The sequence below is a fragment of the Pseudochaenichthys georgianus genome, chromosome 12 (genome assembly GCF_902827115.2).
Source record: "Pseudochaenichthys georgianus chromosome 12, fPseGeo1.2, whole genome shotgun sequence".
Classification (NCBI taxonomy): Eukaryota; Metazoa; Chordata; class Actinopteri; order Perciformes; family Channichthyidae; genus Pseudochaenichthys; species Pseudochaenichthys georgianus.
This window is the reverse complement of record NC_047514.1, coordinates 7802587-7825416: the sequence shown is the minus strand read 5'-3', so window position 1 is coordinate 7825416 and position 22830 is coordinate 7802587. Positions and strand designations below refer to the sequence as shown.

The window sequence follows — 22830 nt, the reverse complement described above, 5'->3', positions numbered from 1 at the left end:
GGCACATGACTTACTGTGTCTACAGGTTGGTACTGTCTGCTGTACAGCTCATGGCAGTTATTGAAGATGTAGTCGTATGTGGAGTTGAGGCAGGCCTTGACACAGTCCTTCACCACCTGACTGGCTCTGGGTGGAGACTGTAACTCCTGGACCTAAACACCAGAGGGAGATAGCAACACTGGCAGTGAATGACGGCAAACAATCATTGTTACCCAATTTGTTTTTACATTAAGTTAAAGGAAAGGGTTATCTGCTATAAGGGGAGTAAATACATAAAATACTGTACATCTACACCATCAGGTTGGGATTTCATGGACAAGTTGTGACAAAATGTCATATTTAAAAAATAATTGATAGCGGTTTCGTAAGAATGCATAGGTCTTCAAACAAAAACATGAAACACTGTTTGCTACCTTCATCCTGAAGAAGGTGATGCTGGTTAGAAGGTCCACCGTGGATTTCAAATCCTGCAGGCGATCCTTGTTGCTGGCAGGAAAGTGGTTCTACACAGGGAAAATGGTTGTATACGTGTCACAAAATGCAGATTCAAACATTATAATTGCAAGATTTTCCCCTGTTCCTTCTTTAGAGGGTGTCATTTGCTTAACTTTACACAAAGAGACCCAAATACTAATATTCATTGTAAATTAAACAGTTTTTCTGCAATTGCCTGTGTCATATTAATGAAAACAAGTGAGGGGAGAGGTACTTGAATTCAACTTTGCATATAGAGTGATAATAAAAGAAACCTGACCAACATAGCAAAATAAATATTTAAAGATATCAGGGAAACTATTTACTTTTTCCAAACAATATCAGGCATTAATGGCAGGAATATATATGAGTTACAATCAGATAATTTACCCTGTAGGTTGAGAGGTCAATGCGCAGGGAGTTGTGTAGCTGGTCTAAAAGCTTCACAAAGCGTTCTTTCTGTACGGTGAATAAAAGACAAAAACAATGAGATTTCATATGTACACAAACATATTTATAATTATATAATATATATGTCTAATACATCATGAAATCAGGATCAGTATTTATATATAAGGACAAACACACAAATTGTTGTATGTGTTTATGTTCTAATATTAGAGAACGAAAGGGAGAAATACATTAAATGCATATGTATTGTCTGTGTGTGCTAAATTAATACCAACCCCAAAATTGGAAGCAGAAAAGCGGTCGGAGGCGGACACATTGGTGGAGGCGGTTGTGTGGGCGTAGAAGGCGTTGATGTTGGCCAGCAGGGTGCTCATCACCGCGGGAACCCCGGGACACATGTACTTAGATGACAGACAGGCAAAGTGCCTTGAAAGAAAAGCACAGGGAATGCTTGATGAAGACCTGGGACATTTGTTTGTCACAGAGGAAAGCTTTTTTTTCAAAGCAACGTGGGAGTACAGGGCCATGTCTTTATTTGGCCAGCCTGCGTAATCAACTTGTTTTCAGCTAATGATCCCTTTTAGAAACATCTGCCCTGCCGTCGTTTCATCTGCCCGTCAGCTCATTGGCACATTTAGGGAGAAGGATGGTCCCATTGGGGTGTGCTTTGGGTGAGTGATGGGCCCAGCTATAAGGCATTTATATTGTTGCATGACATCCCACGGAGACAAATCCATCCTCCGCCCATTTATAATTGATTTTCCTTCATTCGGAGGCCAACATGGAACTACTAAGCCACTGAGAGGCACTTTGATGTGGGAGCAAAAGGTGGATGGGACAAACACATGGACAAGGCTGAGGAGAAAGTTCATATCTGATACTTACGTCATGGCCTGGTAGATTGACTCAATCCCATAGCGCATGGCAAACTCGTCCACGATTTCCTGAGCTACGTCGTCATAGTAGACCTTCCAGGAGTCGTCTCCGCGAGCTTCTGGGATTTTTACCCCGCCTTGGCCGAGAACATCGGTGTAGTGGTGGAACAGGTTCTGTAGTGCACGGATACAATGTGTTAATGTCATCTGAATGGCTTTCATACAGTAGGTCTCTTCCAGCCTTTTTGCCTTATGTTTTGAGATTGAAGTACGATTGTACGGTGGCCGACAGGTGCAAACATGCTACAACAAGCCAACACTCTTCCATTAGGAGAAACACACTGCAGCTTGAGTAATGATGTACGTATAAAAACACAAATGTGACAAAAAACATCCAAATGCTGAAACATCTTCACCAACTTGACAACCCTCGCGCAGCATTTAGAAAACATTAATCAACTTGATGAAACGAAGGCGCAGTGTTTACTAAAAGCGCTGCATAAACGAAACGATGCAAGAAACTCAAAACACAACCAAAACGAGGGCACTAGAGGTGATGCACACAGCTGGGACCTGAGCGCTTGTTGACAATACAGATTATAAAGTTGGCCAACAGTTTTTTTTGACAATGTAATCGCATGATTCCTTCTGATATTATGGTCAACTTTGTAATCCCCGAACATCAAAAAGCAAGCGCTCCGCACTCAGTTGTGTGCTTCTTGCAGTGTTTTGTTTATGCAGCGCTTTTGGTTAACAATGTGCATGTTTGGTCAAATTGGTTAAGATGTTTCTTCATTTGTATCTGTTTTGGCACATTTGTTGTTGTTTTTATTATATACGTCATCTCAGACGCTGCAGCGCGTTTCTCCTAATGGATCTGTTTTGGGCCGTTGTAGCGTGTTTTCACTTGTTGGCCTCCGTACTTTTGAATAAAGAAGAAATATTTTCAAACAATTCAACCATGGCAAGTAATGAGATTATCATGATTATCAACAACATCATTCCTAATTTCATGCAATGCTCATTGATACCATGTGTGTTTAGCACAACCCATGGCTAGAGAAACATCAAATACCTCATGCAGGGAGGTGTACTGCACATGATATGGAGCCACTTTCTCCTCTCCCTTGATCTCCACGTTGATCTGAAGGCGAATGGCACCCGACACGGCAGATTTGTCCGTTCTCTTCTCTGTAATTAAACATAAATTACATTCAGATACATGGACATGCGTTCTCGATTCATAACTCCGATGACATGGAGGCGCACATGGATCAAGGTCTGTTTAACACTAATTACAGGCTATTACCATGGCAGAGCTATGTAGAAGGGGGGGGGGTTCTGTTTCTGCAGTTAATGGCAACGCTTGAGGGTGAGGGAGACAATGGCAGTAGGCTGAAGACACTTGAACCAGAGCTTTCCTGGAGGGTGTAGTACTTGGCAGCTCGCCCCTGCTATTTGCCCCGACAGGCATATCATTAGGGGTAATTAGTACATGTCGAGCGGTCGATTTCCGACTAGTGCCGCTTCTTGATAATCACAGGAGGAGAAACAGGGAAAGTGCAAGAAGATAGAGATAGAGAAAATGTTGCTTCAAAGTCTTATTTCTAATGACCCGAACCAGATTTATATTTGTCCTTGTTGATGTGATTATCAGGGAGATATTAGATTGAGCACTTCATGGATCCCAGATTGTGAGACACAGCTGATTTATTGGCACATTCATATTCAGTGTCATGCTGTTTCAATGGGAGATGTATTAAAGCCACGGTTAAGTCATTTAAAGCACTTCAATCAAGTAGAAACGAGAGATGCTCAAGGACTGAACGCCTCAGTCTTAAAAGCACCATGGCTGTGAAAATGAGTAGTGCTTTTAAAAAGGACAGTGATCAAACCAACATGAGACAATGCCTAAGGTTGGTCAATATATGAGTGAACTGGGGGGGGAGGCATATAGAGATCTGTATATATCGCAACCTGTTGACCAATCACGTCAAAGCCAGAGAGCTAACCAATCAGAGCTACTTATACTGTAGTACCAGTGCTTATAGGAAATAGACTAATAAATCAGCTGTAATTGACCGTATGGAGAAGTACTGGGGAATATAATGAAACCAAATGTTTTTTTCAGCAATCGCAGAGGGAATTGACGGAAAAAGCTTGCCAGAGAAAGTCAGTTATCTTAATACAGACTATTATGAAAGATACAAAAAAAGTAGCTGGAGGCAGAATAAACGTGGCTAATGAGCTTCAAACTACACACTGACTGAACTTTCTTCAAGCAGAACTTTTACTCTCTCAACAGAACAACACAGATGTGTTACGACTGTGCGCCTCATTGGTAGTAGATATATTCTACTTCATTAGAAAGTAATGTACTATGTAAGAGGGAACGTGGGAACAAAGCCGAAGTTAGAACGTAGTGATACAGACATCGTAAATGAGGAACAACATGCAGTATGTCAAGATCCATTGGCCGTGGGTATTTAAGGTATTTCAATATTTAAAAGGAGTTTGTGTTTCGTACTAGCGCACAACTTTCTACTGAACTAGCTCAAGTTTTTTAAACCAGTTCCATTTGGGATTCTTGGAAACTTGGAGCAGTTTATGTAGAAACATTGTGATCAAGGACCTGCAATTAACAGAGGAAAATGCAGACTACACACAGTAGCAAGATGGTGGATTGCATCAGTAACCTGTAGCTTCTCTTCAGTTTTAAAGTTATTTGTGTTTACAAAACAAGAAATTACCAACTATTTACTGTTAACATTGCACACAGTTTTTTTTATGAAAATGTCACACGAGACGTACCTACAAGACATACCAGGGTTGTTTAAATTACATTTGGGAACTTATTTTGGGTTAAGAATTGTTTTTATTTTGTTCCAAACTGCTCTGACCAACCAAGTTTGCATTTTATGTTGATGAAAAGGTGAAGAGAAACTGCTGCTATTGCTATTGCTTTTACTTAGCGTTTTTACAGTGGTGCTATCCTTATGTCTAAATGTTCATCCTTTAAAAAAAGAGCATGAATGAGTTTTTACGTTTTGGCTTGACTTGGTTCTATTTAATGTTTGATGTACAAACCGTATGCTTCTGATTGAATGTTCATAACAAAGACAGCGTACTGACCCAGGTTGTACCAAACGTCCATTTCTCCACTCAGAGTTCGAACTTCAATTATACTCTGGCCCAGGAAGTCATCAGATTCCCTCTTTAGACGCTGCTTCACCCTCGACTTGATGTCATCATCCTCGTCCCAAACGCGCACTTTAATTCGATCTGAGGAATTGTGGCATTCGCTAGCGAGATAACAGGAAAAAAAAATGTATATAACCCAAAGAAAAGTATACAAGATTCAATAGCATGAATAAGAGTGATGGTACTGAGTTTCTGAAGAAAAAGGTAGTGCTACTCTTAGTTTGTTGTATGCTTGGGACTATTAGAAAGAACTTTGCTAAGTGTTTTTACATTTATACAAACATTTAATATTCAAGGAAAATTGGTGACTTACAAGTGGTACTTCTCTTCCCAGACAGGATTGAGGTTTCCATAGATAGTCTTGGTTCTCTTCTTGGTCTTTCCCACCTGAACAGTAACATATGGATCGCTGGATCCTGTCTTGTCCTTTGCCTGAAGACCTTGGGCACAAAAGACTATCGCGAAGAGGGAAAACCAAAAACATTTGGAATAACCATTACAAATAATCAGAAGAAACAGATGAGGATGATGCTGAAGGTTAATGATGTGGTTGAGTTCAACAATTTTCTGTCAGTTTCACCTGTGATGGTGATCTTGGCTGACCACTTCGAGGTGCCGTCCAGTACGCTCTGCTTGATGGTCTTCATCTGCTGCGCATGGATGGCTTTGCTTATGATGAACACTTCCCTGATCAGCTCAAAGATCTCTGGTTTGTTCCTTTCCCGGATCTTCATCCTGTCCTTCATGGCCATGATAATATTCTGAGTACGGTCTTCAGCCCCGTGCTTACAACTCTTCTCCGCAGCACCTGAACATTCAACAAGAGATGTATTTAGGAATAAAATCCAAGTTCGAAGTAGAGCCTGTAATGTTAGTAATTGTTTTCGGTACGGTACTCACGCTGTAGACAGTCAGCATTCAGAAGCTCTTGGCACTTTTCATGGCACTTGACCCCACACTCAGAACAACGCATGCCTTGGCGGGCAATTCCCCACAACAGCCCCTCGCACTCATAGCAGTATGTAGGGGTAGTGGCGGTCCACACCTCAAAGTTATGTGGTGTAGTGCAGGATATGGGGTAGATGAGAGCCTGTAAGGTCTTCTTGTACACATGGTTTTTCTACAGAAGGAAGAATTTTTTGTTAAAGACGGAATTCCTGATTCAGTTATGTTGAAAGAAGAAAGGGTAACATAAAACAACTACAGCCTCAAAATAGTTATATTTTTGGTGGATTGCAAAAATGAAGCCAGAAGAAGTTGAAGGTGTTGTACTCACCAGCTCCCCGTCCTTGACCGAGGACCGTACAGCCATGGCCGAAGCGATTCCCGCCTTCCTGGCTTGAACGAGAGACTGAACAACAGGTGACGGACGGACGAAATGTTAGCATTTATGAAACAAATCTACAACCCACAACCAAAGCACACCTCAAAATATTACCATGAATAAATAAAGGGTCAGTGTGGTTAAAAAGGATGCTGGGGTAGTTGGAAGGGTGGTGAGTAGGGTTATTATTTTCCCAATGATGAATCCTTACCAGAAGATCACAAAACCCGGGTTAGTATTAATATTTCTAAGCAGCTACAAATGATACCGTTATACCAGTACAGTAACAACACCATAAAAAGATACCAAAACCATCAGCCAGACATTCTGATGGAGTGTTAGTAGAGTATTCTGTCCTTGTACCTTTATTATTTGTGGCTTGCGGGTGAAAAAGAATACAAACCAAAAAGGTGGAGGAAGGATTCGTTACAGTATATTTTACTGCTAATATCAAGTAGGAATACAAACTACCAATGACCAAGAAGGTGCATGCAAGTGTTTTAATTTTTTCAGAGGTTTTTTCAGAGGTTTGCGATCAAAGTGATCGACATACATGTTCGAGGAAACTACTTTTTTTATTTGTCCTACTTGATATTTTGGTACTTAGGTAGAAAAGGGAAGGGGCAACTGGGTTCTATTAACTTACCATAGCCTGACCAAGGAGAGTGAGTGCATTCAAGAGAGTTGTGGGGAATAGTTTTGGGTTTAAGAGAGGAGGGAGAGAGAAATTAGAAGGCTGATTTAATATTTTTCTCCATTTTTTGATAACAATCTCATCCTAAATTCAGCTAAAAGGTACAGAGAGCTGTGACTCCTGGGGTGGTCCAACAAGTACAGATATATGCATTTACATAGAATGAACCAAACAGACAGGATGATGTATGACATACAGTTTAGATAATAGTGAATGACAAGTTAGTACTGACCACGTCGCTGACCAAGGCGAGAGGTTTCTTTTTACGCAAGTCTGGCATGCTGTCAATTCCATACAGACCAGGTCCGCCCCTTTGCATCAAGAAGAATTAAATGAAAGTGAATGAAAAGTCCTCGCAAATAAAGCATGGCAATGTATTACATTTTCACGGTTATCCTAATAATCAAATGAAACAACAGTATTACATTGAATGTTAATTGTTTTAATTATTTGTAATAAACATTTCAAAACATGATTCTGAGAATTGTGTTAAGCCAAACAAATGTTGGGGTAACTATATATGGCTTACCCTGGTTTGTCCCAGGCTTGTCTTGCATTGGGTTCTTCATCTCGGACCTACAAGGTTTGAAATAAGAGAATTTAGCTTGACAATGTTAAGGCTAAAAAATAACAGTATATATTATGGGAAGAGGGAACGTTGTAATAATGGAAAAAGTTACATTTGGTTGAGTTTCACCTCTCTGATGTTTCAGAACATGCAAAGTCAAATAAAAATGAAGTGATGATGCTTTTAAAAAACACAGAAACACATTAATGTTGCTCGGCTCTTTAATTGTTTTGTGAAATGCAATGGTGGACCAACATTATGTAGGAACTTGTATGCAAAACCACAGAAATTAAGATAATAAAAGTCTGTTTACCTACAATCTGCTTTGAAAAGAAAACCAGGTAATTCAGAAGGCCTAGATAAAACATTTGCAAGGCTTTCACAAACCACCAATTACATGACTGGGTATGAAACACGTAAAGAAGTTATTTTTACTTTCTCTTAGTTAATGTAAGTTTCTTATATTGTTTAAAAAACATTAGGGTAAAATAAAGCAGCTGCACAAACACTAGCACTAGGAACAGAACTGGTGAATCTTTCTCTAACATGACATGAATAAAACAAATTATAAACTATTCATCATATAGAATAACTTGGGTATATCATTTGTTATTTTCTTTGCAGTGCACACAGACATTCCCTTTGACAAAGACTAATAATGGAGAACAAGAAAAACTGTTAACCCAACATTATCAACAGGAAAAGAGCATAACTATAGAGAAAGTGTTATATGAGTAACCTGATTATCTTCTCCACCACACTCTGCAAAATAAGTAGAAAAAACGAAGAACAATTAGTAACCATATGGAGTAGCTGAAGTTGACCAAATAATTTCAAGCATGTTTGAAACTGGTTAAAAGAGTCACAAGCAATCAACTAATGACTTAAATTAACAAGTGTTTCTAAATGATAGCAGTATAACTCTATATGCATTGAGTCGAGTCTCAATGCAACATACACACATTATATCTAATAATGACACAATGTGTTTGTTGGCAGTTGTTTCTGGCCTTATTTAGCAGTAGAAGTCAAAGAAAGTATCATTAAAATATACCTGGGTAAAATTCATCTTGAGATTGGGATTGAGATCCCTGGGAGCCTTGAGAGCCATGGGAGCCATGGGAGCCTTGAGAGCCATGGGAGCCTTGAGAGCCTTGAGAGCCATGGGAGCCTTGAGAGCCATGGGAGCCCTGTGACCCATGAGCAGATTTGGACAGTCGATGACGCGTTTGCCTCTTTTCCCTCAGAATGCGCTGGAAATTAGCTACACGCTCTTTGTGACTAGCATCCATGTGCTTTTCTTGCATAACCTCATCAGGAACATGGTTTTCCTTAATTGGACTTAACCGCACCTCATTCGTACTGAGTACTGTACCCAGTGGACTGTCGTCCTTCTTTATTGGACAATGGTCTGGTGTTAAGTCAGAGTTGGACAGTTCACCATCTGTTGGACATTCTCCTTTGTCCTCTGAGATCTCTACAGAGTGATACTCAGTTGGGGTGCAGGGAGAGGGGCTTGCGTCACAGGGGGATGCTTGAAGGAAACTTGATATGTTTTCACGTGTCTCACTATAATCCACATAGACTGAAGCCTCGCTTTCCTCCTTTGGAGTGCCGCATTGAGTGTGATTCTCTGTCACACTAACCTCTCCCTCTGTGTAGTCTGTGCTGCTCCTTTCCTCCTTGGGTTCACTACGTTTACCGACAGGTGATGCAGTTGCCTCCGTCCCACTATCATCTTTAACACCTTCAGGGTTAGGCACTTCCAATTTTTTCAAAGCCCCTTTCAAAGCTGACCTGAAAGTGAGTACAGCCTTACTTAAAGTTGTCACATCAAAACCTACATTGGGGGTCTTGGATGGGCTATCAGCATCTATTTCAGAAGACTCTGGTGACAAAGACTCTGCTGCTTCATCCTTGAAATTAATGTGATCTGTCCATTCCCTGTCCAAACTGTCAGCAGACCCCAGATCAAGAGTATCACCAGAAGATGGACAGTCCTCACACAGTGAATTTGTCTCCAGGTAACCATCATCACAGTCCGTCAACAGCACGGTGGAGCAACTCAGGCTCCTGGAGGGATCGCTACCCATTTCATTTGCACATGCACCCATGGTGTGGTAACCAGAGCTACGCGAGTACGGGCAGTTTGCGGAACAGTCACACTCCAAGTGGTCTTCCTCCTTTTGTAGTCTAGGTGGCCTCCAGTCAACCATACTAGAAGAACTAGTTGGAGAGATAGAATGTTGGCCAAACAGTAATGACAGATGTTCAGAGCTGTCATGAGAAGAATGACCAGGTGTGCTGTTGCTTGTCTCCTCTGTGGCACACCTGTCCCAAACACCAAGACAATTCTCTAACCCTTCTCTACTATTGGCACAAGAGTATATGTCCTCCTCGCTCCAACCTGTTTCTCTGCTTATACTGTGGTGCATATCTCCAGAAGGCCACCTTTGATATTGTGTGTCACCAGAGATAAAGCTTGCTTCTTGACAATTGGAGCTGTGACACGAGGACAAAGAGCTAGTGCTTTGGTAGTCATGGCCTCGCTGAATATCCAGGTAGCAGGGGTCAGGTTTTGTATGGCCTAGCATGTGTGTATTTGAACTCTGCTTTGAGTTTTCTTTGTCCGTTTGTTGCTCTGATTGGAAAGTGACTCGATCGACATGCCATTGTTCGGGTGATCTTTGAGATGGCATGCATCCACAATCTGTTCCACAATCTTTGCAATCCAACAGTGGACTGGTGTATCGCCCATGAAATGAAGTGATGGCGTTCTGTCTACCTAAACTTCCTCTCCTGATGCGGGGGGTTTGAGAAACAGGACTAGGTTCAGGTGCCGCTGAAGCCCCAGAGTATAGCTCGCCTATTTCACTGAGAACTGCATCAACACAACAAGATACCTCATCTACCGAGCCTCGCACAGATGTTAGATACTGCCTCAGGTCTGAAATTTCCTCCTGGATCTTGTTGATGCCCTTTAGCTCTTTTAGGATATGTTCCACTATATTACCCGACCCTTGCTCAGCATCCTCATCTTCCATCTCCTTTTTCTCTTCTTTATTTTTTATCCTTTCTATCAGTTTGGGTAAAGTATCCTCCAAGACCCCAACGCCCACCAGGCAATCCGAACTAGGCTTTTCCCCACACAGGATGAGGTCTGCTTTGGTGCAGGCAGTGTCCACTGACGACAGGTCAGAAAGGGAGTTATCCTCGATCCCCTGCAGGCACTTCTGCAACTTTCTTCGCATTCTTCTCCCGACATTGGGGCTCTTTGATCTCTTCTCCTCCAGATCTTGCCTCTTGGGTGAGAGAGGAACTAGCTCTGGCTTATAGGGTTCATCCTGTCCACTGTGTCCTCTGGGGAACATCCCTGAGAAATTGAGCTTTTGATCAGCTTTTACCACACATGGAAAGATCTCTCAGTGATTCCTTCAACTTCAATTGATTGAGTACCTGTCGGAAAAAAAGACAAGTTATTTTGTTGACAAATAAATCAAAACTTAAGAGCTGACCTGCATTTGTTGTGTATCAATACAATAATTATATGAATCATATTTTTAGCTTAGTTGGTTGGCAGTTCTGCCTCTGCTATATCTCTGATGTTAAAAAGCAACCAAGCTGATTATAAACCATCAATTCAATAACATATTTTATATGCTACTTAAAAGACAATAGCATTTTTTTAGTGGAATGAAATCATCAATAAAGACTATTATTAATTTTTTGTATTTTGCATTTACTGGAATGACATTTTCATGACCAACAGACCAAACAGAGAGAAAAAAATGTCTGCTTTAATTGTCTTTAAATATAATTGTTATTACGATATTACATGTTGCCACAGAGACTATACTGTACAGTATAACATGAGTACAGACAGTGTCTGTAAGGGACCTATTCTCAGTCTAAGTAGCAACTTGTAGAATAAACTACATGCAGCTGCTTACATCTATGTAATTAAGATGCTCTGAATTAAGATGCAGAGAGAGAAAGGCAGCTCTGTAATTAGATGACAGGTCAATTCTTTCCTCTAAGGCCATGTCACACCCATACCAGCTGCACAGCTTGATACTTTAGCTCTACATAGCCAACAGTGTAACGATAATCTATCTAATGGCATTACATTATCAAGGAATGTATGTTGTCCAAATGTGTATCAGAGAATCATGCCTGTTTTAGGGAAGCATAGACTTGTTTACAAAAAAGAAAGGTCACAAGTTGAGCAATCCCATATGTTCCTTCCATTCAGTCATAGTATTTGTTAGACACAGCTCAGTGTTATCATCTATGTCCACTTGGCATAGCCATTTAGATATTATGACCAGGAATATAGAAAGTCCTATGAATGTATTGCTGCTGTTGACATTTCCTGCTGATCACCCATAAAGATCAGCAGTGATTTGTAAGTAAGCCATTTTTGGGGTTTCTTGACACTTGTAACTTGACTATTTAAACAGCAGGAACATGACATATACTGTATACAGGAACTTGCGTGTCTCTTTCTTATTCGGATCCTTTATTTCTGTAATAATAATAAAATAAAAAAAGTCCTATAAAAGGTTCTGAAATAAAAGCTTTAGTGTAATTTCAGCCTCAAACAAAAAACACACAAAATCATGTTAACTGTCTCGCATACTATATTTTAAAGGATGCATGCTTGAGTCTAGGAATGTTCCTCCACTGTTTGACTTGGAGCTGACTGATTATTTTTCTATATTAATTTTAGAAGAAACCTCAATATAGAATATTTGGATTTTGTATTCCATTAAAGTAAATTACTCCAGATGGTTGCAAATTACATTAACACACCCCTGCACTGATTTTTCCAATAAGCACTTGAGCGCTGAAGGTGTGTGTTAGCCTGATAAGGGTTTAGTAGAGCAGAAAAAATCGAATCAAGTATATCAGAACAGAATGTGTCCAGTCGCTACTGAATTGGAAATTAAGCTCATGAGCGTATCAGCTAAATGGAATCTGAAATAAACTGGGAGTATTATCTCTTGTGATTGAAATACAATGGGTAAATGATTATGTTTGTCTGAATAAGAAATGTGAACATCTATGTTAAAGTAATTTGTCGTATGACGCATTAGCAACCAAATATTAAATAAATCCCCCAAATTAATATCACTTCTGGAGGGCTACTGGCTCTTTTGAAAGAAGCCATGATCTGCAATGGGTGCCCTCTAATAGTCAGTGATTTAAAAGTCAGCTGTCCAGGAAAAAGAAAGGTTGAAGGGCTGTTGGGGTCAGGCCCAATTTCCAGGACAGTCATTGTAATAGCCTGCAGCAATCTTCTTTCTGTCTTTGCTAAATGGTCTGTGGCCTGAATACAAAAATGCATTTTATTTTGAGGTTGTTAAGTTTACATCTTATCAAATAATAACATTTGCTTTAAAAACTTTGATAAACTGACTACTTAAATGGCGGAAATTCTGATGTTTCCATTGGACGACCATTTATATGTACATTAACACACATGAGTTTATATGTATTACATTATTAAAGTCAACACAAACTTGAGATGTAATGCTTAATATAATTATAATAAAATGTCATGCTTACCTTATCAGGGAAATTATGATCCGGAACAACCTGTAGACATCATCTGGCAATATCTGTTAAGTCCGCATGTAGGGTTGCAGAGTAGGTCAGTAAAGAAAAATTCCCTGTTTACTAAAAAAAAAATATATATGCTCGGGTGAATGTTGAAATGTTTCTCAATCAATCAATCCATCAATCACCAGCATATCTCCTTTAACTGACCGAGATGCAGAAGTGCTGACTCTTCTACTGGCAAGTGCGACAGTAGTAGAGCGCGATCACACAGCAGTTCACCCTCGGTTAAGTAGCCATCCCGAACCCCCTCCCACCCTCTTGCATGCTTTCTTTGCTCTCTCCCTCTCTTTCCCTCCTCTGGCAATGTATTCCAGCACAAAGCTAATCTGAAGCTGTGAGAGTGCCAGCTCAGTCTCATTCACTCAATTTCTGTTTCCACATCTGCCAGCAGCTGATATTCAGGATGTTTCTCTTTCTATTCATAAAAAAGTGAAAACACCCCTGATAAACATATCAGTATTGCTGCTTTTCTTTAACTATACTTGACTGCTTTTAACTTGTCAATGCAACATTTTGAGAAATAATTTGTATTCCAGTGGGTTTTGAAACTGATACTGACAGCCAGCTCCATTTCCTGCTCTAAATGCCCCTTGTCACTGCTTCCAAACATTTTCTAGGAAACTGTAAACACACCACATATCTCATTTTATCCTATTCCACGAATGCAAACAAGCATATGAGGATGTTTTACAATGTATTATTATCCTGGTCAGTGTTGATGATGAACTGATTAACAACCCATTCTAATTAATTACAGTCTTTTCAGCATTTAGACTTGTGTCCTAAGTGTTTGCCTTCATCCTGTATTAAATTGCCCTTATGCTGCGTTCACACCGGACGCATCGCTCTAAATGCTCGAGTTTCACCGCGGCTGCCAGCTGTGTTTACTCGTGTCATTCAAACAAGATGCGCTGGCTCGGGAGCTACAAATACAACAAAATGAACATATTTTACCGTGATTAAATTGTAATACACGTTTCTAAATAATGCCGAAGAAACAACATACTGATACCGGTTAAGGCCCTGTCACACTGTCCCGAAATTGACACCCGATGGACACACGATAAAGGAAATGTTCAAATTCGGCTGTGATAGCAACATCGGGCCATTCGTGAGGGCATCTAAGCCATCGTATGACCGCCGGTGGAGTTTCTCAGGCTCCGGCAGCAACTTCGTGAGCGGCAACTTCGTAAGGCACTCGTGAGGGCATCTTGTCAAATCGTGTCATCTTCGTGTTATCATCGGTGCATTCACATTCACTCTGATCGGGGCGAATGCCCGATGGCACCGAGGATAACAAGATGCCCTCACGATGGCCTTACGAAGGGCAAAATTGACACACGAATTCAACACGAAAATGAACCTTCGCAAGGTTCTTCGGCAATTTTTTGGCATGCCAAAGATTTTGCCTCCGCTCACGAAGTTGCTGCCGGAGCCTGAGAAACTCCGCCAGCGGTCATACGATGGCTTAAGATGCCCTCACGAACGGCCCGATGTTGCTACGATCACAGCCGAATTTGAACATTTCCTTTATCGTGTGTCCATCGGGTTGTTTTATTGCACAACAAAATCATGTAAATATATTATGTAAATAACCCAATTTGTGTTCTGTGAAACTAAAAAGGATATCATATATTATTTTGAAGGACAGTTGACAGGAAATTGTTATTGTTATGGAAACAACATTACGGAGAAAACGTAATATTTTCTACATATAAAGACGGGTAAAGTAAAGAACAAAGTCTGAAGATATCAGTACTGTAACATAATTGTTTTTGGTACTTTCATTGCAGTTGTATGTCTTAAATGTAATGTAAATGTTGCCTTCGTGTGTGGTTCGGGGCCATCTTCGTGCGAAATTCACAATTCCATATTCGTGTGTCCATCGGGTGTCAATTTCGGGACAGTGTGACAGGGCCTTTAGTAAAAACCACGAATTAATGCTCGACAAGTCTGAAGACAGACGACAGGCGAAAAACCTTTTAAAATGCTTGTTTTCTGAATGGAGATCGGGTCGATCAGGCTAAGCTAACGTTGTATATGCTCCGTCCACACTCACAACAACAGCCTATACAGACATAAATAAACCAGCGACTGTATTTGCCATGACACAGACAGTCTGTGGTTTGTACTTGTTTAACTTTTGTCCAGTTTCTGAACAGATATGAGGAGCTGTGAGCTCTGTGTGCTAACTGCTAACAGCTAACCGCTGATGTTTTCTGGTTGAACGTCAGGCTGAGATCCTCACCGCTGATTGGCTACCGCGAGATCGTGTGACGCGATGACGCTCGAGTTGAAAAAATTTAACTTGAGCGTTTGTCACGGCCCCCTTCAATCGCGCCGCGGAATTTGCGTCCACTGCTTCATGCTTGCGTCGGAGCGAATTCACTTCTGTCCGTGTCTCTGCATTGACTTTACATGTAATCGCGCCGCCCCCATACATCGCATCGCGTCCGGTGTGAACGCAGCATTAGACAGCTTTCAACTTGCTTTACAGTTATACTCTTCAATCAGCCGTCATTTACAGTACATGTTAATCTCAACCATCCCATGCAAACCAATCATGATAATGGAGCCAATCGAGGTCCTACATTAGGTACTCTTTTACTGCCGTGCCATAAAAAGCTTAATCAAGGCGATGAACCACAGTTAGGGCTGAGAGATTCTGATGATTTCATTACGAGCATCCACTAAAGATTTACGATTGTACCCGCAGGATTAGAACCGACATACAGTGGGGCAAAAAAGTATTTAGTCAGCCACCGATTGTGCAAGTTCTCCCACTTAAAAAGATGAGAGGCCTGTCATTTTCATTTGTCTTTCAACTATGAAAGACAAAATGAGAAAAAAAAAAATCCAGACCATCCCATTGTCTGATTTTTTAAGAATTTATTTGCACATTATGGTGGAAAATAAGTATTTGGTCAATAACAACAGTTCATCTCAATACCTTGTTATATACCCTTTGTTGGCAATGACAGAGGTCAAATGTTTTCTGTAAGTCTTCACAAGGTTTTCACACACTGTTGCTGGTATTTTGGCCCATTCCTCCATGCAGATCTCCTCTAGAGCAGTGATGTTTTGGGGCTGTCGCTGGGCAACACGGACTTTCAACTCCCTCCAAATATTTTCTATGGGGTTGAGATCTGGAGACTGGCTAGGCCACTCCAGGACCTTGAAATGCATCTTACGAAGCCACTCCTTCGTTGCCCGGGCGGTGTGTTTGGGATCATTGTCATGCTGAAAGACCCAGCCACGTTTCATCTTCAATGCCCTTGCTGATGGAAGGAGGTTGTCACTCAAAATCTCACGATACATGGCCCCATTCATTCTTTCCTTTACACGGATCAGTCGTCCTGGTCCCTTTGCAGAAAAACAGCCCCAAAGCATGATGTTTCCACCCCCATGTTTCACAGTAGGTATGGTGTTCTTTGGATGCAACTCGGCATTCTTTCTCCTCCAAGTTCTATTTTGGTTTCATCTGACCATATGAGATTCTCCCAATCCTCTTCTGGATCATCTAAATGCTCTCTAGCAAACTTCAGACGGGCCTGGACATGTACTGGCTTAAGCAGGGGGACACGTCTGGCACTGCAGGATTTGAGTCTCTGGCGGCGTAGTGTGTTACTGATGGTAGCCTTTGTTACTTTGGTCCCAGCTCTCTGCAGGTCATTGACTAGGTCCCCCCGTGTGGTTCTGGGATTTTTTCTGACCGTTCTTGTGATCATTTTGACCCCACGGGGTGAGATCTTGCGTGGAGCCCCAGATCGAGGGAGATTATCAGTGGTCTTGTATGTCTTCCATTTTCTAATAATTGCTCCCACAGTTGATTTCTTCACACCAAGCTGCTTACCTATTGCAGATTCAGTCTTCCCAGCCTGGTGCAGGTCTACAATTTTGTTTCTGGTGTCCTTTGACAGCTCTTTGGTCTTGGCCATAGTGGAGTTTGGAGTGTGACTGTTTGAGGTTGTGTACAGGTGTCTTTTATACTGATAACGAGATCAAACAGGTGCCATTAATACAGTTAACAAGTGGAGGACAGAGGAGGCTCTTAAAGAAGAAGTTACAGGTTTGTGAGAGCCAGAAATCTTGTTTGTTTGTAGGTGACCAAATGCTTATTTTACCGAGGAATTTACCAATTAATTCATTAAAAATCCTACAATGTGATTTCCTGGATTCTTTCCCCCCATTCTGTCTCTCATAGTTGAAGTGTACCTAGGATGAAAATTACAGGCCTCTCTCATCTTTTTAAGTGGGAGAACTTGCACAATTGGTGGCTGACTAAATACTTTTTTGCCCCACTGTACATGCGCTGGATACAAATTATCCTATATGGTATTGTACAATGTACTGTAGTTCAATGTGAGGCTACATGCCATCTTATCCCGACACCAAAAGTCAAATATGATAGAGACAAAAACAATGTCATATGAATGCCTCAATTTGTATTATCTATTTTTCTTTTTCAGAAAAAAGAAGTGCTCCAAATGGTAAAAATTAACAATTATTACTCAAGTTAATTCCTTGATTTGAAAAATTATAAACTATACACATGATTGATTGATGAATGGCTATCATGATGCAATTCCCACATCACATCTTCTAAGCTCATTAGATTGTTCAAATTCTTGGAAACACTCAATTATTTTTGTCCACCCTTAGGGATGAGATGCTGGGTGATTCAAATGAGCAGAAGATACAACTCATCAGTACAAACCTTATTTGTATCTTGTCCCTGGACTACAGATATTGGTTCATTGGGTATTAGTGCAAAATATATTGTTTTATATTCTTTTACAGATTCTGATAATACTAGAAATTAGTGAGTGACCCATGTAAACATAGGGAGAACTTCATCATAACTGGAGTTTCATCTGATTGATTAAATATTAGATGTTTCTTGGAACCTCTATTAAAGCAGCATTTTTGCTGGATGGCTATCGCATAAAAGCAGATCTGATATGCAAGAAATATAGAGGTGGGTGACACTAAATCAAATACACTCATCCATAACTTGAAAAACATTTATGTTGTGGCTTTTAATGAGTTGCTGAATCGCAAGTAGTTCCACTATTGCTGCCCAGACGCTATCAAAAGTGTGTAATTGACTTCCGTTTCTAAAAATACATGTGCAACCTGCAGAGGAGCGTGTTGTCTCAAAAAAACTATTTTGTGACATTTTGGTGCATAATTTTAAACTACCAAAGAGGTAAAACTCAACAACATACAAATATTCACAGATGTGTTATCCATCTAAATGCGTCTTAAGCTGCATTCACACGATATGTCGAAAAACTGCATCATTGCTGACCAATGCTTGCCGTTATGCTCCTACGGAGAGAACGGAAATTCTTGCAAAGCGCTGCGTTTAAAGTATATATTATTTAAACATTGACCTCATTCACCGCTGACCTTTTGAGGGGCAACCAATCAGTTGACAGCAGTAGGAAGTGGCGCAAGCCAGAAAGGGAGCCAACAATAGAAACAAAACTTCCTTCCAAGGCTCTGCGCGCAAACTCGCAGTGAGCAAAGACAAAATCGCGGATCATGTGAGTGCAGCTTAATTTTTGTGTGTTTATGGTAAAGTATAAAGGGTAGTCAGACTTCAGAGGTCATTAGAAGTCAGATATTGGTAGAGCAACTCTATTAAACCACTGCCTACCTCCCGGAGCTGAACCCTGACTTTATTGATGGCCTTCAACCAACAAATTCTGGATGGGGTAAAGGGTAATGGCGGTCCATCATCTTGGAACCTGGGTTACATGGATGGAAAGAAAGACTTGAAGACTCAGTTCTTATGGATATTCATCATAGCACATATATTACCAAATTTAATTTAGAGCATACCTTAGGAGTTTAGTGGTCCCCCTTTCTGTTGGAGTGTCGTTTTTCAGGCCCTGTCCTTCTTCAGAGGTCAGCCTACGTATCTCCTGCTCACCGACGGTATAGTGTCCATTTGTAGGAGGTTGTCCATTGGTGCGTGGCTGCCCATTGGTGGAGGGGTGAAAGCTAGTACTGTGGTAGGAGTGGAAGGACTCCTCCAGTTCTGACCCTCCAGTGCTCTGGCCAGTCTCACTAAGCTGGGAGCTGGTCTGGCTCAGGTTTCCTGATGACCCAAAGCGACTACTTTCCACTGGACTACAATTGGGAGAGAGGAGTGAGGAAAATATTGTCACATTACTTTTTTTGTTAAATCCGCACAAGGTAAAAGACCATTTCTAGATGTTACAGTTTTTCTTCCTGTGGCCAAGGTTAGACATGTGGGGATTATAACATGACCTGTGTTTACATTTTTACCCATTTTCATAACCACATTTATATCCACGGGGCATGATGCAGATTAGCTACATTTCTTTCAGAATACAATTTTAAAAGATATACAAAAGTTGATTTCTGTTTATATATAAACAACAACAATTATTTCCACCCTAAAGCAAAAACACAACACAGATCAGAATTCCATGCTCAAACTAAATGTATATCGTTTATTATGTTGTATGCTTATATTTAACTATAAATATCTCAAAAGACTTGTATTTCGTACATGCAATATACATCATTATTAGTACATTCACCATGAATATATTACGATGTAAATTTAGTTTTGGAATTCTGTTTTAAAATGACATGTACAATTATGAAGGTGCTACACATAAAACTAAGAATCATTTCAAAACACACACACACACACACACACACACACACACACACACACACACACACACACACACACACACACACACACACACACACACACACACACACACACACACACACACACACACACACACACACACACACACACACACACACACACACACACACACACACACACACACACACACACACACACACACACACACACACACACACACACACACACACACACACACACACACACACACACACTCATGCACACACATACATAAACTCAAGCTAAATATGAAATGTAACTATTGAGGATGGATTGCAGAGCTGAACAGGGAATACAGTTTTTCCAAAACATCAATGCATCATAAATGGTGTGGGAGGATGCCATTTATTATGCTTTTACTAGCCTTTTTGCATTCAATAGATCCTTCTTGGACTGGATGTCCAGCTGCACTCCAGAGGTAGGACCTGCAGAGGGGTATGTTTCTACAAGCCCTTCCTTCTCCTTTGGGGTCAGGGATGCTGAAGGATCTACTTCAGGAGTGGAGATGCAAATCTGGGGGTTTGCTACATCATCTGATGAACCTACCGATTCAGATTTTTGTGCATCGGCTGTTGCAACCTTTTGTACAGTTTGAGTTTGACCAAGTGTTGCTTTGTTGTCAGTTATGGGTTGGGATGTTACAACTGGAGCTTGTGATTTCGGTGGCTCTGCCTGCCAAGGAAAACTGATTTTTGTGCCAAATAATGACGTGGTGGGTGGCTCTTGTTTTCCAGCAACAGGTTTTTCATCTTGAAATAGACCACCAGAAATTGTTTTAAATCCTGAAAACAGACCACTTACTCCTTCAGTTTGAGGCATTGACGGAGTACCTGAGGACAGTGTTTGTGAAAATAGAGATCCAAAAGATTTTCCGACATCACTTTGTGTGGACATAAAACCAAACAGGGACTTGGCTTCAGATGGCTCTGCATTTTTGTGCAACTGATTAACCGGAGGAGCTAAATTAGCATGTGCTTCCTTATTATCTGGTGGGACTGATTTGTCACTTTCTTTACTCTCAGAGTCTCCCTTAATAACCATGGGCTTCTCATGTATTATGTCTCCCTCAACTGCTGGTGTTTCTTTTTCAGAGTTTTCACCTGGATGGGTGGTGTCATATGTCACAGAGGTTTCCGGACAAGCCGCCTCAGATCCCACCTCACTACTACTTGTTAAGTTGCCAGATTTGACTTGATCGTGAACTGGTAGGGTTGGGTCCACCTTTTTATTTGTGGTAGTCTCAGTGCCAGATGGAGACACTGTAGGTGGCACACTTTCATTCTTAATCTGTGACTGTGGTGTAATGGCAGGCATTGGCTTTGACTCAGATGGCTTTGGTTCAGTTGGCTTGGGTGGTTGGCCTACACCCCCAAATAAAGATCCACCTATGCCTCCAAGTATTGATGCTCCAGCCTGTGACCCTGCAGTCTGAGCAGTGGCTCCTCCAAACATTCCTCCAAGTAAAGAACCTCCAGGCTGTGCTGTTGCCGCAGATCCTCCAAACATCCCACCCAGTAACGATCCACCAGTCTGGGGACCTACAGACTTGGCAGTGGATCCTCCTCCAAACATACCACCTAATATTGACCCTCCAGGGGTGGGGGCAGGGGTTTGAGGACCAGACTGAGGTGCTGACCCCTTAAATAACCCTCCCAGTAATGATCCCCCTATCTGGGGAGCTGTAGTCTCGGTATTGGAGCCCCCAAAAATACCTCCTAACAGTGATCCTCCACTCTGCCCAGTAGCAGCTTGTGGTGCCGTTGCTCCATGTCCAAAAAGTGAGTTCTTCTGCTGTTGGTGAGGAACTTCAGAGGAAGCAACTGTTGGTTTGAAAAGGGAGGACATAAAGCCTGTGACTGCATCTGCTGCTGTGTCACCAATAGATTTATCTAACTCTATAGGCTTTTGTTGTTCCTCGACTACAGTGCTTGCTGACTGAGTGGCTGGTGTTGCTTCTTCTACTTTAGAGAGTGTTGCATTTTGACCTGACTGACCACTTAAAAGCTCTGGTGTAGATGATTCAGATTCTTTGGACTGAATATCATTAGCTTTGGTAGTTGGCTTGTCAGCATCTTGGTGATGAGCTTCTTTTGTGACTTCGCCATCAGTTTTTGGTAAGCTTGCCTTAACACACTGGACTGTATCGCCAGGTTGCTGTAATGTTTCTGCCTTTTCATTGCTTTTTGTAACTGGACCACTTGCATATATTTCAGGACCTGCTAGAGCTAGAGCAGTTTTACTGTCATCATCGGGTTTTGGTAGAATTGTTACATCTGAAGTAGTATCTGTAAGAGCTGTAGTTAAAGTGGGAGGAACAGATCCTCTAAGTATAGAAGGCAAACTTTTACCAGGCATCTCATTAGGAGTTGAAGCTTCAGGTAAAATATGATTGGGAGCAGATGTGACTGTCTGTGCAGGAGCGGTTTGAGAAGATGACCCTCCCAATATACCTCCCAATATAGAGCTAGTATTTGGGGTGGTTGAAGTCTGGGCAGCAGTCCCACCAAACAATCCACCAAAGGACCCACTTGTCTGAGGCGCTGTTGTTGAAGCTGCTGATCCCCCAAAAATACCACCCAAGATAGACCCTGCAGTCGGAGATCCTGCAGCCTGGGGAGCAGATCCGCCAAATAAGCCTCCAAGTAATGACACCCCTGCCTGAGGGCCTGGTGTGGGAGAAGCTCCACTCTTATTGGGACCAACTTGAGTAGAAACCTGAGGAGCAGATCCACCAAAGAAGCCTCCAAGTAAGGACGCCCCTGACTGAGGGCCTTGTATGGGAGAAGCTCCACTCTTATTGGGACCAACTTGAGTAGAAACCTGAGGAGCAGATCCACCAAAGAAGCCTCCGAATAAGGATCCCCCTGTCTGAGGGCCTGGTGTCGGAGGAGCTCCACTCTGAGGAGAAGCCTGAGGAGCAGACCCTCCAAATAAACCACCTAGTAAAGACCCCCCTGTTTGAGAAGC

The 22830-nt window shown here is 41.4% G+C and overlaps 1 protein-coding gene across 3 annotated transcripts in view; it reads right to left on the bottom strand.

Annotated features, from left to right (window-relative positions):
- The window catches only part of LOC117455825 (protein unc-13 homolog B-like), a 76262-nt gene that overhangs the window by 17195 nt on the left and 36237 nt on the right, over positions 1–22830 (bottom strand). For all 3 annotated transcript variants that reach the window (XM_071204968.1, XM_034095412.1, XM_034095411.1), the window contains 15 exons: positions 19017–19307; positions 18832–18922; positions 7509–7555; positions 7212–7290; positions 6238–6312; positions 5862–6081; positions 5542–5769; positions 5275–5416; positions 4893–5062; positions 2836–2951; positions 1771–1934; positions 1161–1311; positions 865–933; positions 414–503; positions 15–152 (listed from right to left, as the gene is read on the bottom strand). In XM_071204968.1, coding sequence (XP_071061069.1) covers positions 15–152; positions 414–503; positions 865–933; positions 1161–1311; positions 1771–1934; positions 2836–2951; positions 4893–5062; positions 5275–5416; positions 5542–5769; positions 5862–6081; positions 6238–6312; positions 7212–7290; positions 7509–7555; positions 18832–18922; positions 19017–19307 — 2071 coding nt within the window. The remainder of the gene's footprint in view (positions 1–14; positions 153–413; positions 504–864; positions 934–1160; positions 1312–1770; positions 1935–2835; positions 2952–4892; positions 5063–5274; positions 5417–5541; positions 5770–5861; positions 6082–6237; positions 6313–7211; positions 7291–7508; positions 7556–18831; positions 18923–19016; positions 19308–22830) is intronic.